This window comes from Lissotriton helveticus, chromosome 9 (genome assembly GCF_964261635.1).
Source record: "Lissotriton helveticus chromosome 9, aLisHel1.1, whole genome shotgun sequence".
In the NCBI taxonomy this organism is placed as follows: Eukaryota; Metazoa; Chordata; class Amphibia; order Caudata; family Salamandridae; genus Lissotriton; species Lissotriton helveticus.
Genome location: NC_136070.1, coordinates 151,907,076 through 151,924,910, shown reverse-complemented (window position 1 = coordinate 151,924,910; position 17,835 = coordinate 151,907,076). Strand labels below are relative to the sequence as shown.

General features: G+C 46.2%; 1 protein-coding gene across 1 annotated transcript in view; it reads right to left on the bottom strand.

The window, feature by feature from the left end:
* FANCM (FA complementation group M) overlaps window positions 1–17,835 on the bottom strand; it is an 837,191-nt gene that overhangs the window by 69,857 nt on the left and 749,499 nt on the right. Inside the window, exons 17-19 of the mRNA XM_078659682.1 lie at window positions 13,928–14,059; window positions 11,022–11,178; window positions 5,860–5,972 (exon numbers count right to left, since the gene is read on the bottom strand). Coding sequence (XP_078515808.1) covers window positions 5,860–5,972; window positions 11,022–11,178; window positions 13,928–14,059 — 402 coding nt within the window. The remainder of the gene's footprint in view (window positions 1–5,859; window positions 5,973–11,021; window positions 11,179–13,927; window positions 14,060–17,835) is intronic.

Genomic DNA, 17,835 nt, shown 5'->3' with positions numbered 1-17,835 from the left:
TGGAAGGGTGCGGAGGGGAGAAGAAGGTGGGCAATGTGATGGTCTGGCCTTTGTGGAAAGAGGTAAACTCTTCGGACAGAAAAGAAGGCCTAGTACGAAGGACCGCTTTGTCCCGATGGACAGCAAGAAAGGGAGGTTTGGATGAAAGAGCCTGAAGCTCACTCACCCTGCGAGCAGATGTGATGGCAAGCAGGAAAGCAGTTTTCAAAGTAAGAAGACCAAGACAAAGGGAGCACACATAAAATAAGTGAGGAAAAGATTCAAGTCCCACTGGGACATTATAAAAAGAGGAGGAGGAAAGAGATGAGTAATGCCCTTCAGAAGTCTGTCAACAATAGGGGACTTGAAAAGAGAAGGCTGATCAGGAAGGCGAAGAAAGGCCGAAATGGCATAAAGATAGCCTCTAAGGGTGCCCAGAGCAGAGCCCTGCTGGGCCAAAGAAAGAATGAAGAGGAGAACCTGAGAAAGAGGGTCAGAAAGGGGATCCACAGCCTTTGCTGTGCACAAAGCCACAACTTTGTTCCATCTACAGGCGTATACCGTTTTAGTGGAGGGACACCTGGCTGCCAGGAGGACTTTACAGACTTCAGGAGGAAGGTTGAAAGCTGTCAACTGTCGCTGCTCAATCTCCACGCAAGGAGGTGGAGGCTGAGCAGGTTCGGGTGGAGAACCGTCCCCTGCTGCTGCGCAGAAGATCCTCCCGAAGAGGCATTCTGATCGGAGGATCGATGGCCATGCTCAAGAGCTTGGGGTACCCGACTCTTCGTACCCAGTCCGGAGCCACAAGAATGACTTGGGCCCAGTTGTGCTTGATCTTCTTCAGCACTCTGGGTATATGTGGTACAGGCGGGAAGGCGTACAGGAGGCTGCAATTCCACTTGCGACAAAAGGTGTTGCCGAGCGAGTGCCGCCTTTGAAATTCCAACGCGCAGAACTGCTGACATTGCGCGTTCTCTTCGGTGTTAAATAGATCTAACCAAGGCTCTCCTCACTGCTGAAAGAGACCTTGCACCACACCCGAGTGAAGACGCCATACGTGATACATCATGCACAGCTGGCTGAGTTTGTCCGCCCTGGCAATTAGGGAACCCGGCAGATATTGAACCACCAGGGATATGACCTGATGTTCCAGCCATGAGCCTCTTGACATAGGGTCCACGACCCCACCCCGCCTTCTTTGTTGCAGTACCACATGGCAGTGCTGTTGTCCGTGAATGCCTGCACTACTCTTCCTTTGACAGAGGGAAGGAATGCCCCCAGTGCAAGACGGATTGCCCAAAGCTGGATGCGGAGCCCGGATTCCGCCGGAGACCAGAGAGCTCTTATCTGTCACCACTGTGAACTCTGGTTGGGGAAGGGAGAGGGATCAGTCGCTGAGCCAATCTCGGTTTGTGAGCCACCACTGCAACTGACTCGCAGTCCCCTCCAAGATCTGGACGACATCGGGAAAAATTGCCCTGACGCTGTGTCCACTGGAACTTCAGGTCCCACTGCAGAGCACGCATATGCCATCTGGCATTATCTACCAGCAGGAGGCCATGAGGCCCAGCAGCCTCAGAGCTATTCTCACGGAAATCCAGGATAGAGCCTGAAACATCGGTATCATAGCCCGAATATCCCAGACTCGTTGCTCGGGAGGAGAAGCCCAAAACTGCTCTGTATCCAGAACTGTTCTGATGAAAAGGAGCTTCTGAGAGGGACTCAGGTGGGTAGGCAAGGTGGGAGACGACAGCCTGGGGTGAGCTCGCCTTCAACAGCCAGTCGTCGAGATAGGGGAAGACTGGTACCCGTCATCTGTGCAGATGACCTCTGCCATCACTTTTGTGAACACACGTAGGGCGCTGGTACGGCCAAAGGGGAGCATGGTAAACTGAAAATGCTGGTGGCCCATCGTGAACCATAGGCAACGCCGGTGGGTAGGCAAGACGGGGATGTGAAAATAAGTGTCCTGCAAGTCCAATGCTACCATCCAGTCTCCAGGGTCGAGGGCAGACAGGACCTGTGTCAAGGTCAACATTTTTAACTTTTCCTTCCGGAGGAAATGGTTGACGTCCCTGAGATCTAAGATAGGGAGCACGCAGGCCTTTGTGCTTCTAGGGTACCAGGAAGTAGTGGGAGTAACAACCACAACCTATTTCTGGCACAGAGACTTGTTCGATAGCTCCCTTGCCCAAGAGAGGTGTAACTTCCTGGCGGAGAAGGGCCAAGTGATCCCTTGACATGCGATGCAGTGTTGGTGGCATGGAGGGAGGAGTAGTCTCCAAGGGGAGGGAGTAACTCCTTTGGACTATCTGCAAAACCCACCTGTCTGTCATGATGTTGTGCCAGCGGGGGAGGTGATGGCGGATCCTGCTGCCTGACAACTGGTGGCCCTGAATAGTCTGACTAGGAAGGTTTGGAGGCTGCTGCAAGGGGGGGCATTGGTGGACTGGCCCGCCCACTGGCCCCCAGCCCCCCGAAGCTGGGTCCCACGTCCCCGGCCAAGCAAAGGCTGAGTAGCCTGTGCATCCCCGTGGCTCTAGCTGGAACGTAGTGGGGGCAAAAGGATCGAGAGGCAGACTGCATGGGGCGAGAAGTTGCTGCGAGGCCCAAGGACCTGGCTGTGGTCCTTGACGCGCTAGAACGCGTTGTCCGCCTTGTCACCAAACAGGCAACGGCTATCAAAGGGCATGTCCAAAAGTGTGGATTGGACATCCCCAAAGAAACCAGATGTTCTCAGCCAGGCGTAGCACCTCAGGGCTACCGACGTGGAAACCGTTCTGACCAGCGAGTCAGCGGTATCCTTAGCTGTGTCTCAACCCTCAGCAACAGTGTGGGTGAGCACGGGTCAGACCTCCTCCGGGCACTGGGGCAGCACTTGCGCGACACAAGAGACATGCAGTGTTCACCGACCGCAGTCCTAAGCTGGCGTAAGAAAATATCATCTTCCCAAGATGGTCTAGCTTCTTGGATTCCCTATCTGGGGCAGCAGTAGGGAATGTGCCTTTTGAGGATGAGGCTTGGACCTCCAAGCTCTTAGGGATAGGGTGTTGGGAGAGGAAAAGTGGGTTGCCCAGGCCGGGTGGTGGCGTCGGGCAAACATCCTGTCCACAGGAGCCACTGTGCTGGGCTGGACCAAATGCCCAGAAGGATGTCAGTGAGAGCATCATTAAAAGGCAGCAGGAGCTTCGTAGAGGCTGCTGCCGGCTGAAGCACCTCAGTCAGGAGGTTAGTCCTGACAGTCACCGTAAGAAGCTTGAGGCCCAAGGCCTCAGTCTCCCTATGCAGCACCACAGCATAGGAAGCTCCCTCCTCTCTAGCCACGGTAAGGGGAGAAAGCATACCAAGGTCTGGGGAGGTATCCAGACCACTAGCATCACCCAACTCCTATCGCCAGTCCGGCTCCTCAAGTTGGTCGGCTAGAGGGTTAACAGACCCCGCCCAGTTCTCCTCACCCTCCCCTGGCTGCCACTCAGGGCAGTAGGGAACGCCAGGGATGAACAGTGGTACAAAAGTATCCTCTGGCGCCGGTACCAACATCAGTCGACATCGGTCCAGCGCCATGTCCAAATCAGGGTTAAGGCTGGGGTCGACGCCAGTTGGGGGCGCAACTGACGTCAGGGGCATTGTCACTGGAATCAGTGCCAGGGAAGGTACCGTGAAGTCGACCGGCACCGGGCCTGGATCCTTGGAGACCCTGGGGTGCCGAAGCAGGAGCCGCTGGCATTGAAGGCCCAGGGCCCATGCGATGTCGGGCATCGCCTCGTAAAATGCACGAAGCTGGGCAGGGGACGCTCCAGTTCCAAGAAAAGGAGGGAAGCGAGGAGCTGTCCCAGTGGGCTCCGAGGAAGGAGCCGGAGAGCGACGACACCCCGGGTCCCGCGTTGCATTGGCCAACGGATTGGGAGAAGGCTTAGAGCGACGATGTTTCTTCACCTTCTTCTTCTGATTCGACTTACCTGAGGAATGCGAAGACTTCGATGACGAATGTTGATGGCTCCGCGATTAGTCCAGCGACCTGCCCCTTGACTGGGACCTCGAACGGCGCGGAGCAGACTACGGGCCTCCAAAAGCTTTTGGTGCCGCTCCCACAAAGAGTTCGGGTTCAGGGCCCGGCAGTCGGAGCACGACTTTGGGTTGTGGTCGCAGTCCAGGCACCAGAGACACACGAGGTATGGATCGGTGACCGACATCAACTTGAGACAGGAGTCACAGGGCTTGAAACTGGGCCAACGGCTGGACACCCCTTGTCCACCAGGAGTCGAATACTCAAAATGATGCCCACAAAAGTTCAAAAAGGGTTAGTCAAAAAGTGACTAAAGGGCACGCCCTCTCCGGATCTGCACTGGCTGGCGCGGAAAAAGAAAGAACCCACGTCAAAGCACAGGGCGGCGTCTAAGTAGACACTGCGACGTCATCCAGGCGACCACGACGAACGCGGAGTCGACCGACTCCACCTACTGACACGCCGGGGTACTGCTACGAAAATATTTCTCCGGATCCAGCTGATGCCTGGAGGTAACTAAGGTAAGGAACCTATAACTACAGTCTCTTTCAGATGATACGATGTTAGAGGCATCCGTCTCTGTGATTCTTAAGCCCCAGAAGGACCCTAGGGATTGTGGGGCCGATCGGCCTAGCTCCTTGCTCAACACTGATGCCAAACCTTTCACATGCATCCCAGCGGTGCGACTCAACCCCATCATGCTGGGCCTAATTGACCCTGACCTACCTAGCTTTATCCCTGCCCCCTTTCCATCAAAGAATGGCAAGATATATACTACAAGATACACCACACAGCGCATGACATGTCCGGCACAGAGGCAGCTTGTAAAATTACCTCCTATTGGCATTTAACCCCCGCACAAATACATGGATGGAATAGAGGACATTCCAAAAACTGTTGGCGTGGATGTGGGCAAACGGGCTCCCTAATACACTTGCTGTGGCACTGTCCTAAGCTAGCCATGTATTGAGATCGGGTCCTGAATGAAATCGATCAAGCATTCGACACGACTGTACCAAGTTTCCCTGCATACACGATCCTGGGCTTATCTAACCCCCTGACCTTTCCCCTATGTTCGATTAGAGGCAGACAAATGGCACTTGCTTTGAACGCAGCCAGACAGGTGCTCCTGGTACGTTGGGGCACGGAGGAGATCCAAGACAAAGTGGCGTGGCTCCATAGATAATGGGTTTCGCTTGCACTGGAACACATGTCACTGATGGCAGACAACAGGGCAGACAAATATCCAGAACTGTGGGCCCCGTTCATTACGATACAGTCAACAGAGTTTTGGGAAGTGACCTGCCCCAAATATCTGCAAATTTTGTGACTGCTGCCCGGAAGGGATAGCGAGGGCACCCAGACTGTTGCCTGAGAGCTCGATTGCTTCACCACTCATATAGGTTTCATCTTTCATCCTAGCGGATTGGGACAGTGGCATCTTGGTGCGGAGGAGATAGGGGTGGGGGTGGCTGGGCGGTTCTTTTTTTCCTATTATTGTCTGATAGTTCTTTGGGTCCTTTCCTTTCTTCTTCCTTCTTATGTTTCTTCAACAGTTAAAATTCAGAACTCCGCATGTTGCAGCTGGCCTCCGGGTTATGGGCAGAGAGCTGTGTATTAATTCATACATTTTATGCACGTTGTCCGCCAATGGTTGTAGGCAGAAAGCGGTGTTGATGTTAAACGGACTTCAATAAAAAATAATTGTTCCATAAAGACCAAAATGTGAAGTCAAGACAATCCAAAGAGGAAGGAAAAATAACTTAACCAAAATAAAAGAAAAAAGGTTCACATAGTTAAACATCCAGATTAAACAGGTAAAATTGATAGAAGCACATGTTCTCCCAAAAATTATACCTTCCTGCAACACATACCTGTGAGAAGATAGTTAGGTCATTGTTTCTTGCTTTGCTGGGTACCAATTTTAAACGATTTCCGAATGCCGGACTCCGAACAGATTTCATGTAAATACCATGCATCTCCGAATCTATTTGAGAAAGTAATCACAAGTGTTAGTACTTTTGTCAAAGTAACAATTTATAGCATTACAAAGCTGAATACCATTGTGGTAATACCTTCCTACTAAAAAAAGTTAGGGAATTTTTAACTGAAGGTGGAGTGTGAGAGGATAGGATCCAACTACTAGCACTTCATTTCCAACACAACTGATTTTTGCGCATTGTTGCTGTAAATTAAGAACTGCTTTAGTCTACTAGATATGAAAGTCATATTTTGAAAGGTCACTTAATAATCAAATACACTGTCATACAATTAAGACGCAAATGATGACAGTGAGTTCCATTTTGAGGGTGTGGTTTTGCAGAAAGTATCACAGTTTTAGACCCCTCCCTACATTGCTACAGTGGTTGATTAAAAGTATTGAGAGGAGTGTGAGAAGTTGGCCTGGTATATGATGTTCACTATTCTAGTGAGCACCTTGCACCAGTCCAAACAACCCTTATGGTGATTGTTGTAAAGTCAACCTTACAGACCAGCTATCCTAGTGGTAGCATGGACAAAAGCAGTCTTAGGCTAAACTCAAGAGGGCATGTGAAGCCAGCTGTTTTACCATATGCAAACCTTTTAATACCAAATGAAAGGACACCACACAGGTTATATATTCAAAAAATATATGTATTTATTTCTAAATAAATCCCCTTAACTCTTTATGAGCACAGGAGCACAAGCGTATAGCAAGTAACTTAATATAACATACAAAAGTTGCACAAATATGGATAGTCCCTGGTGGCCCGTAAAACCATATACTAAAATAGTGGTATAAGAACCACGTCACGAACAAGGGTAAGGCCTAGGGCCTTGGGAATCGCTGGGGCTACACTGGACTAACAGTAGTTAGGACGTGGGAGACCCACAGGATGCGGGTGCAGTGTCTAAATGCACACGCGTGCACCAATAGAAGTCAATGGGTGCGTAAAGTTAGAAAGTTGCAGATTTGGAAGTCTTCCAACTGGACTAGAACTTAACCACTTAAAACTAGGACACTAGGGATGTAAATCTCTACAGGGGCACCGCAGTACTCGTGTTACCTCACCCACAGGAAGCAGGTGCATAGGTGTCAAAGTGTGGCGGGTTTCGTCGTGGAGTTCTATGGCGCCTTGGAGAAAAGATGCTGCAGGCGAACAGGAGAGAAGAGTCTGGTTGAATCCAAGGGTGGATCGAAAATGTAGAGTACCTGAAAGCAGAAGGGACACAGTCTGGGTCACTAGCCAGTGACCAGGAAGGAACCAGGCGATGTCGGGGTGCGATCAGGTGATGTCGTGAAGCTTGTCTCCGCTGCCACGTGGACCAGGAGGTGTCGACGACGACCAGGTGCTGGACACGGACTGTCCCACGAAGGCTCTTGCTGTCGGCGGTGTCGGATCTCGATTCGGAGTCAACAGGCCTTGCAAATGCAACCCACGCAGGAATCGAAGATGGCTTCTGGGTCAGACCAGCAAGGTCTGATGGGCTTCTCCTTTTCAGGGGAGCAAGGGCCAGTCTGGAGCAACCAGACCAGCGTTGAAAATTTGAAGGTTCGTCGTCACAGAGGCCACTAGCCAACGGGCAAGTGACCGGACAGACGCGTCGAGCAGGAAAATGAAAAAGGGCCCCACGCAGCACTCGGTGAGTGTGGAGAGCTGATCTTCGGTTCAAAGGATGCTCGGGCTGGGGCTTCTCAATCCCCAATGCACAGCTTCGAGGGTGCCTCAGGAGCTGCACAGAAAGCACTTCGCTGGCTTTCCAAGATGGCCGGTCCCACGTCTCTCGTCGCCTCCACGGGTCTCAGCTTTGCTGTGGCTGTGGATCGGGCTGTTGGATGTCTGGAAGTCCGGTTCTTGTCGGTCTCTGCCGTTCGAGCTCCGGTGGGAGCAACAACAAAGCAAACCGTTGAGCGCTTGATGGTGCCTGCTTGCACAGGGTGGTCACTCCTTGACCACAAGGGAGATTCTTCAGTCTTCTACGTCGAGTAGGATGTCGAAGGGTCCAGAGTTTGGTATCAGAGTTTCAGTCAGGATTATCTAAAGTCTAAGGACACAGCTCCTACCTTTATTCCAAATCAAGGGGCTGGATTACCTGCTAGGTCCCTCCTATGGGTGGGACCCAGGAAGGGGGTGGTTACACCCCTTTCCCTTTGTCCAGTTTGGAGTGCCCCAGCACCGGTTTGAACTGGCCTATGCATGGGACACCTTGTGTGCCCCAGGCAATATCTCCTTTCAATCAGCCCTCCCTGCCCAATCCACTATCTCCTGTCTGGGGTGGTGCTAGCACCTCTCTGTGACAGGAAACCTATTGTCCAAGCCTCCCTCGCTGGAAGGACTCCCAGCAGCAGAAGGTCAGACTTGTGTCTGTGGCAGCAGCATTCATTTTGTGATGCTGAGGCTCTGGTTAATTTTAACCGGGATTAATGGAAGTAACATGTCTTCTCCCTCTAGAAGGGTGGAAGGCTACCCCCGTCGCCAGAATTGGCGAGGGGGTAGTATTCCAAAGCGTATGACACCTTACACGACATGTTTTGATAAAGCCAAACCAAAGATAGCATGTAACCGGGAGGTTCATAATGCACTTAAGAGTATATGGTATGGCATTATCCTAGAACAGCTATAAGGACATGGTTCCGAAAGCTGCAGACAGGCTCAGCTCATGCTAGAGCACCATCTCGCATAAAACCAAGCACTCTGCCTTCAGGATTGTTAAGACCTGCCATAGGAGTGACTTATAGGTGCATATGTGTCCAGATATAGGTTTAGACATAGGAATACTATATCTAAGGAAGGGGTGTTTACACGACCTTGCCCCAGCTGAGTGATCAGCCAGTTGTGTCAGTTTGGATGGCCAGCCAGGGGTGGCAAAAGATATGCTGCAGCCCCTGGTAGGCCTTGGATGCACCTATGCCCTGGCTACCTATAGTACTCTGTACAGGGGCTCATAAGGTGACCCAATCCCAATTGGTGATATACCTAAAGTACATGTTGTGAATTTAGAGAGAGAACAGCAGGGCTGTGGGTCTGATTAGCAGGCCCACAGCCACATTAAGTCAAAAACGAGTGAAGCAAAAAGCAAAAAAATGGGGTGACCATAGGATAGCAGACCCTATTCTCCTACAAGGAGGAGTCCATAATCACAAGATCACCAGCAAAGGCAAGCCTACAAAATGGACATCATTATATTAACAAATAAAAACATGAAGTGAATCGACAACTTAGAAATACACCTTACACAAAGCTCAATTTAAATAAAATTAGCCAAAAAGGGCTATGTGAAGGTGCAATACAGTCGCCTCTCTTTAAATGGTGTTCGCAATAAAAGAAGGACAAAGAGGTGTCAAGCAGTACAGTTAAAAATAGGATGGTGCAAGGTATTCTGAGTTTGAACTGGAAAGAATCTGTAATTCAGTTTTCCTAATTATTTAGATGAGTGTGACATCTGAAGCCGGTGTTTGCAGCAAGAGAAGATGCTAGAAGAGGACAGAGTTTGTTCACCTGACGCTTATGGGAAGGAGTCTTCCCAAAAAGGATGCTCTTCTTGCGCCCTACCTGGGAAGGGGAGAACCAAAGTGCATTGTGCCTGGCCACCATGTATCAGACCAGACAGTGAAGGTGCTGCCCAACGTAAGGACCTCTATTTTTTTAGTATTATTAACTTTAAGGGAAATGTTAGATACCCTTGAAAACAAAACTATGTGGGAGACACCTACTTATACAGGCATCAGCGTTTTACATTAACAGGTAAAAGGAAAGCAAACAAATCAAATTCATGTTTTCAAGGAGAGATGTAAATGTTGAAAAGCATAGCCCTCAGAGATGAGCCAATGGAACCACACAAAGGAGTAGAGGCATGGAAACTGTTTTAGTGCTTTCTTGGAGAAATGATTTAAACAACACTAGGACACTGGCTCTTACCCCCAGGGCCTCAAGACGATGCAGCATAGTAGGGGGAATGGCCAGGGTCAAAGGCTGAGGAAAGGCCAAGGAGAACCTGGGCAGCACAACTGTCGACATCCGGTGTCCTATGAAGACGATTTCAGACACCCACAAAAACGAACTCTATCCTGCTAGAAGGATGAACCCCAGTTTAGGCTGGATCAAGGAGTCTCTTTATTTCCAAGATCGGTTATAGTTCCTGTTTAACAATAACCGCGCTTTCAATTAACTTTGAAAAAAATGGCACTACTGTTTTCAATAAAGACGGAACTAGAATATAACCAGTTTAATGGAGAGAAGTTTGGAATTGGAAAATGTAGTAGAAAGAGGTTTAAAAGAAAGGAGTGTGGAGGTAGCAGAAGACAACACTTCTAACACCAGGAGACCGGTCACAGTGGGTGATGGGAAAACTAAACTATGACCTGCTGTATTCAATTTTTGTAAAGAATATGTCAACGTTTCATGCAGATAATCACAGGTACTTTAAGTGGTTATCTCTAATTTACTAAGCTGGTTCAGTGACTGCTTCTGTTGATGTGGTCAAGGAAAAGGGTACAAATTGGTGGAGATGGAGATAAGTAAAGGACACCAGGTGGGCTGCACAAGTAACTTCAGAATGTTTCTTGTTCGTCAGTGGCACAATTCTGAATCTTCTTTTTATTCTTGCCTAATTGGTTGTGGGGTTGCAAGAGATGCATAGGGAGAAGTGTTAAATGTACTGTCTAGTGTGAGGTATTGACCGAGGCTGTTTATTTCTCCCAACACCTAAATACTGTTTTAACATAAGGATAATGTAATAACTTGTTGTCTTGTATGTGCTCAGTTCCCAACGCCAATAAGCTAATTAAAACAAATTTGGAGAAAGCAGTACTCACATCAGCACTTGGTGCAAGGGCTGCTATGTAATTAGTGACAACATGCACTTAATTGACCATTTTTACAGACGTATTTATTTTTACCTGCATCGACAATACGTAAATAAGAAAATACAGATCAGAGATAATTCTATCAGACATGGTTAATTTATTAAGTAATAGATTAAAAAAAATGTAATAATTCCAATCAATGTTATAATTCGAGTTTAAGACTGGTGGCTGCATTCTAAATATATTTACCATTTAAAGCCTGTGAGAGCTCCGTATTGTCATTAAGAAACTCCACCAGCGAGGAATGCCCTTCGTCTGCTGAATCAATCGTTTCATCAGATGACACTTCATCGGCCCCTTCTGAGGAGAGTTCAGCTTCCACATCGAAGAACTGCTGTGCTGCAAGCTACAAAAAGAAGAAACAACACACAGGAGCATTTAGGAATATGTGACATTTATCCAACTTCTTCCTGATGAACAAGTGCACGTAAGACATATCAGACACCATTCCTTAATTGTAAAGTGCAAGTTACTCATCAGAGTGTCTTTAGTACGGATAGCCTTTACTCTCCACAGGATGAGTAACCAAGGACCAAAAATAGGAAAAAGTCAACAGGCGAGTAACTTGAACCTGCTGTATGTCCAGTCACCTTCCTACCAGAGTTGCGAGAAGACTAATATGCACCAAAGTGTGGCAGCCTTTTTAGAAATTAGTTACTTTGCAAAGGTGGATATCAGAACGTAGTGCTCTCATCCAATGTTAAAGTGTGTACAAACAGGTATGCAGCAGACCACGTCATTGCTTTCCATATAATGTTGAAAGAAACCTCTAAAAGCACCAAATACTCCTTAGGCTCTCGCTGCATGTATATGCCTTTCTGAGAAGGTGGACCATATACGTTTCAACTCTGACGGCCCAATGAGCAACAGACATTTTGGGTCCTGTTTGCAAGGTGGGCTCACCAGACCTGAATGGCCACCCTTTGCCCTGCCTAGACAGAACCAGAGGCATCACCAGCATTACACAGTCGTTTTTGAATTAGACAGAGTTTTTTAAAAAGTGTGAGAAGCGCTGTCTCCGTGCTAATTCTGAGCTTGGAGAAGGATTGAAGGATTCTTACAAAGCACAGTTTGGTCTTTAATAAAGCTGTAGAGGATTTGCAATATAAGATAGTGTTCAATGCAGTAAACACTTGCTTTTATACTGTAACCTTGTATATGGCCTTTTAGCTTCTTGCAAGATTTCAAAAATTGTTTTTGAAAATCGTACATAACTGTAGGCAAACGTTTCAGGACCGGTGACTACGTGCAAGAATCAAGCAGGGTGTGTAGAACTACTTCAGCAACAGCGGGTCAATTGGGAGGGGCCCAGATTACCACGCGGGACAACAAAATCTAGTTGTGTGTTGGAGGCCCGTGAAAGTCCATTCCGATCAGTCAAAGTCCCTGTTCCACAGTCTAATTCCAAAGACCACTATTCTGTAGAACATTACCATCAAATTGTCTGCAAGGATGAGGGTTGTTCACCTTCTGAGGATGGCCAAAATGACTTGAGGGCTTAGAACACTGCTTCAACTCCAGATTGTTCAGTAGACTGACATTTGAAAGATGCCAAATAAGAGTCACCATTGGTAGGCCCATAGCCATTCCCCAGTCATGGTGATACTAACTTGGAGTTTCAGAAAACAGGGTGCCCACAAATAAGAAGGCCTACAGGCGCTTTCCAAGAGATAAGACTTCTGACAGACTAAGAGTTAAATTCCCTGCTCCACTGGGACACAAGACGAAGTTATATCCTACACATTATGATATGGACAAGTGGGACTATCTATATCCATGAAGTCTTGAGGCTTTTAGAACCACCACACTACTGTGTGAGACCTAGCACGGAAATTAAGACTTAATTTGCGGAAGTGAAGGGGTTATCTGAAGGCGGCATAAGGGAAGCAGAATCTCCAACTGAGTATTTATCATATCGCCAATAAATGTGTTCTGCTGCAAAGAACCAAGAGGGTCCCTTACATCCAGATGGTCAAAATATTATGTAATAGGAATACTGGAATATGCACTCTGTAAATGTATTCAATGGCCAGATACCTTTGATAAATAGTCAGCATTGTAAAGGTGTCACTAAATAAAAAGGATTTGTTTTTTTTGTTGTTAAATACTAGATGTCATCTCTGAAATAGAAACAAAAATGGAGAGGAAACTGATATCAGAGTGACTGAGAAACCGTCTTCGCTGAGGCAGCAAAAGGTTAGTTTTTGGAACTAAATGTGAATGTGAATATTTAGAGACAATTCAAGCTCCTTGGGCACACGTTCAAGGCACTTAATAATACTAGTCCAACATACCTCAACAAGTGGGGCCATTCACCTCACTCAGGCCTTCGATCTGTCATATAACAGTTTGACCAATTTAATATATTTCGTGCAGAAGTCCATCTTGGCCAAGATCCCCAAGAGATATGGCCAGTCCACAGTCAAAGGCCTTGTTAGCAACGAGAGAGGCAATCCGGTCTTCAATCGAAGCCGCTGTTGCAGCCAAATGGTAATGCGGTCTCCTCAGGTCCAGTCTGGTAAAACGACCCAGCCTGAGCCCAGCTTGGTCTGGGTGCACTAGCTCATTTACCACTAGCCGAATTTAGTGACTTTTTGTTGTTCACCAGCCAAGGATTGTGGCTGTTGCTTGAGTTTTACGCCCTCGAACAACAATCCAATTTATCACATTTGCCACAAGAGTGGGTAAAATGAGAAGTGGAAGAGGATGTGGCTTGAGTACAAAAAGAAAGAGGAGGATATATTCACTCAGAGCCATTCGGAGGTAGTAAGTAGCCAAGAAGACAGAGTGAGCTTTAGAGTAGGTCAGATGTGGCATGGAGCAACAAGAAATGGCAGTGTTGGGGTGAAGGATGGCAGGCTGAGATGGCCTTGGGGAGGTGGGTAGAGGGAGACTAATTAAAAGCAATAAGGCGAGAATAGTCAGAATGTTTGTGATGCAGATAATAGAGAGCCGTTGGGTCTAGGTATGAAAAAAATAAATCACAAAGCATTGATAAGAAACAAAAATAATATTTTTAAAGTTGAGTTTGAGAGAATACAAGAAAAACTATACAGCACTGCAAAACAACTACAGGACACCAACATTATGTTTACCTTTCGTTTCAAATGGTGACTGCTTTTTTGTCTTTTGACGCCAGCAGGTTGTTTTCCAGATGTCAAGGTTTCCTTTGTAAGGTTCTTTTTGGTATTATTCTCAAAATCCAAATCATCATCGCATAAGTCGGACTACAATACAGCATAAGATAAATTATGACAGGGTTATCAACTCAAAATGGAGTCAATGATACAATATTTTCTCTGAAATAATTCACTGGCAATATGACCCTTAAAACTAAGGGAATGCTTAAAAAATTTCTTCAAATCAGGATATTTTAAACGTGGCTGTATGGAATGGAAAATGTGGGAATTATCTTACTTATTGAGACTAAAAGCAAGGGATAACCTTTCATTTTTGAAAAAACTTTTGCTATAGGCTAGAGAATAAAGCAGTATCTTTAATAAAGGGTCTTGTGACTTTTATGAGCTTGTGTTTACAAAATCTGTTCAAATACTGAAGGGGGGACCAGCATAATAGTTTTTTTCCCTCAGAGGATGCTACATGTGGAATAAAGTACCGTCTGCCATATGTTATAAGGATATTGCCAGTCATCATCATCATCATAAACGTTACTCGATCTTATCAATAAAATCTTTCAAGTATAATAAAAACCATTGTACAGCAATACATAAAACCCTCCATGATAAAAAGCAAGAACATAATAGTTCCACCAAACATCCTAACTCATCTTTGTACCAGACAAACAACTTTATAAACCCCCATAAGGAACTTTGACACATTGTAGCAAACTGATGTGAATCTAAAAGTTGCAAAAATAAAAGCCTGGCCTGGCCTGATAAAAACCATTAGTTAAAAAAAAACGGTTTTAAGAGCTTATGACGAAGATGTGCATACAATTGACAAATCAGAACAATGTGCATAGTATTACACTTAAAAAGTTTAAAGTACATAAAGGAGGCTCATTATACTTATACAATGTTCTAATGGGATAGAACAGCTGGTGCAACAAACCTAATCTAAAAAACAGAAGGTAAAAAGACAACGCTGAACAATAGGCATGTCGGAGAGTAATTATGGCTCAATCCCGTGCACCGATTTAACCATAATAAAGCTGCAAACTAGGGGCTTGGTCAAGGATTTTGCTTCCTTCTCCACTGTCGATCTAAGGAGATAAGCCTCCTTGAGCCACGCAATATCATGTTTGGTGATGCTGTCAGGATTGAAGTATAATTCGTGTCTGCCAAGGTGCATGAAATGCTCTTGAATATATACCAGCCAGGACATTTTAGATACATCAGTTTCATCATCTAATATAATTAATCTGTTCAAATTTAACACATCCTTTAACCAGACATTACACCAAAGCAAGGGAGGGAGCAACCGTATATAATCTAATATGTACGGCAGACCCAGCTCATCGTGAAGAATTTCTGTGGGAGTCTATTGACCCAAACCCAAAAGCCCTCTGAGAAATGTATTCTCTGCAATCCCCAGAGGATGGATATTAACATAACCCCAAATTTTGCTGCCAAAGTTTGATATTGGAATACACGTTTTCAAGGCAATTAACATCCACAATAAAAAGAAAGGGGGCAAAATCCAGCCCTGCTGATCCCCCTTACCGAGTGCAAAATGCTTAGTAAATTCGCTATTGCCACCATAGTGAACTGAAGCTGTCAGACCGCAATGGACATCGCGAAGGAAATTAACCAGACGCCCACCCACCCCCATGGATCTCAGCTCTGCCCAGGGTTTCTCTCTATTAACCAAATCAAACACAGATATGAGATCCTTGAAGACGAGATGTAGAGAACCCTTCTTTGCCCCATCATATTTATTAATAATAAGATGGCGATTAAGGTTTTGTTAAACAGTACCCCTCCCCTCATGAAAGCCATACTGAAATCTGATAATATATTCTGTGCCTTAGACCACTCAGTTAACCTGTTCAGTATAACTTTGCCTATAACGTTTACCTCTATTTCTATTAAGCTAATGGGCCTATAACAGGAAAGATTGCTTCTACTCCCCCTTTTTATAAACGGGAACAATAACTGTATGTCGATAAGACTCTGTGATAGAAGTACTAATGACAGCATTAAAACAGAGTTAAAAGTGGGGCCAGAGACCTACACGTGTCTTAAACAAGCCACCAGGGATCCATTGGCTTCTAAATTCTTACCCTTTGGTAAGGATACAAGTGCATCTCTAACCTCTTCCTATTCTATGACAATTTTTCATCCTGACCCACAGGAGGCGATTCGTCATCAGGGCAATCCTCCTGATATAAAGCAGAACAGTGATCCTCCCAAACTTGGGCTGGGATTGTAGCCGTTGAGTCAGTCCCTTTATCTTTAAAGAAAGAATGGTTATCAACCTTCCAGGACCAGGTACCATCTTTTAATGAGCTGGCCAAGGTTAAATCCTCCCAAAACTCTACTTCAGTTCTAACTTCCTATTATTGTTAGCTACTTTGTAAGCCACCCTACATTCTCTGACTTGCTTCCCATCACATAGATTTAAAATAAATAATCAGCAAGAAGTGTCTTACGTGCCCTGGTACAGGTGTTATCAAACCCACAGCAAAGGGGTGGCAGGCCGGAGCTAGGCTGAGACAAAAGGGCCTTATTTTATTTATTTATTTTTATTTTATTCAAAGTTTTATATAGCGCTAACAAGATCCTTACAGATATCAGAGCACTTCACAGAGACAGGGGTAGGGGCAGCAGGAATGAACAGAGATAATGGGAGCAGTATAATAGTCACTAACATAATAGGATAACAGTAACGAACAGAAAACATATCAATATACAATCAGGTAAACAAGTAATATAAGACGGCACAAGACATTGATCCCACTACAGAAGGGTTCAGGTAAACCTTGGATGTGTGGATGGCTTATACCAATTTCTTAGGATAGAGAGAACACTGGGTGGGGGCATCGGGAGGGTGATTCAATAAACCAAAGTGTATCATATATTGGTCGGTAGTAAGAGAGTAGCGTAGTAATGTCACCATCAACTAGGAGTATAGTGCCAAAGGACAAGGTGATCAGTGATACAAAGCGATGCAGAGTCTCTGATCCAGCACCTATAAAGTTCAGGAGATCTTGGCCAGAAGGATGGTTTTCACCTCTTTGTTGAAGAGTGCAGTGTAGGAGATAAGCCTGGTTTCAGGAGGGAGCGCATTCCAGATCCTGGGTGACATTCCTGAGAAGGAGCGTTTGTATGTTTTTTCTTTCCGGAATCTGCGAGGTTTCAGGAGTAGATTTTTTGTACTTCTATTGGATCTCGAACCTCCTGATATAGACAACTTTTGAGCGAGGTAGTTGGGTGCATTGTGGTGCACGGCCGAGTGTGTCATAACTGCAATTTTTAGCTGTATTCTGGCTTCAAAAGGCAGCCATTTTAGAGACTTTAAGTCTGGGGATATATGCAAATGTTTTCTTGAGCCAGTAATGAGTCTCGCGGCAGCGTTCAGGGAGGCTCTTAGGGGTGCTGTTGTGGATAGCGGGAGTCCGCTGAGGGCCACAATTCCGTAGTCTATGCGAGGGATGACTAAAGCTTGTACAGCAGTTTGGAAGTCTTTGGCAGGGAGGAAGGGTTTAAGTTTCCTCAGTGTGTTGATTTGGAAATTAGCTCCTTTTGTGGCTTTGCTAACGTGCTGTTGCATGTTGAGCTTGGCGTCGAGTGTGATGCCTAGGGATTTCGCAGAATCCACGATGGTAGGTTGGACATTGAGTGCTGTTAGGTTATTGAGCCAGGTTTGGGTGGTGGAAATTTTCGCCGGGGGTGAGATGAGTAGGAACTCAGTTTTCAGAGCATTTAGTTTGAGGTGATTATCGGCCAACCAAGATTGAGTGTTACTAAGTGTGGAATTCACAAGTTTGATATCTTCCGGGGATTGTAGCTTTAGGTAAAGTTGTGTGTCATCGGCGTACATA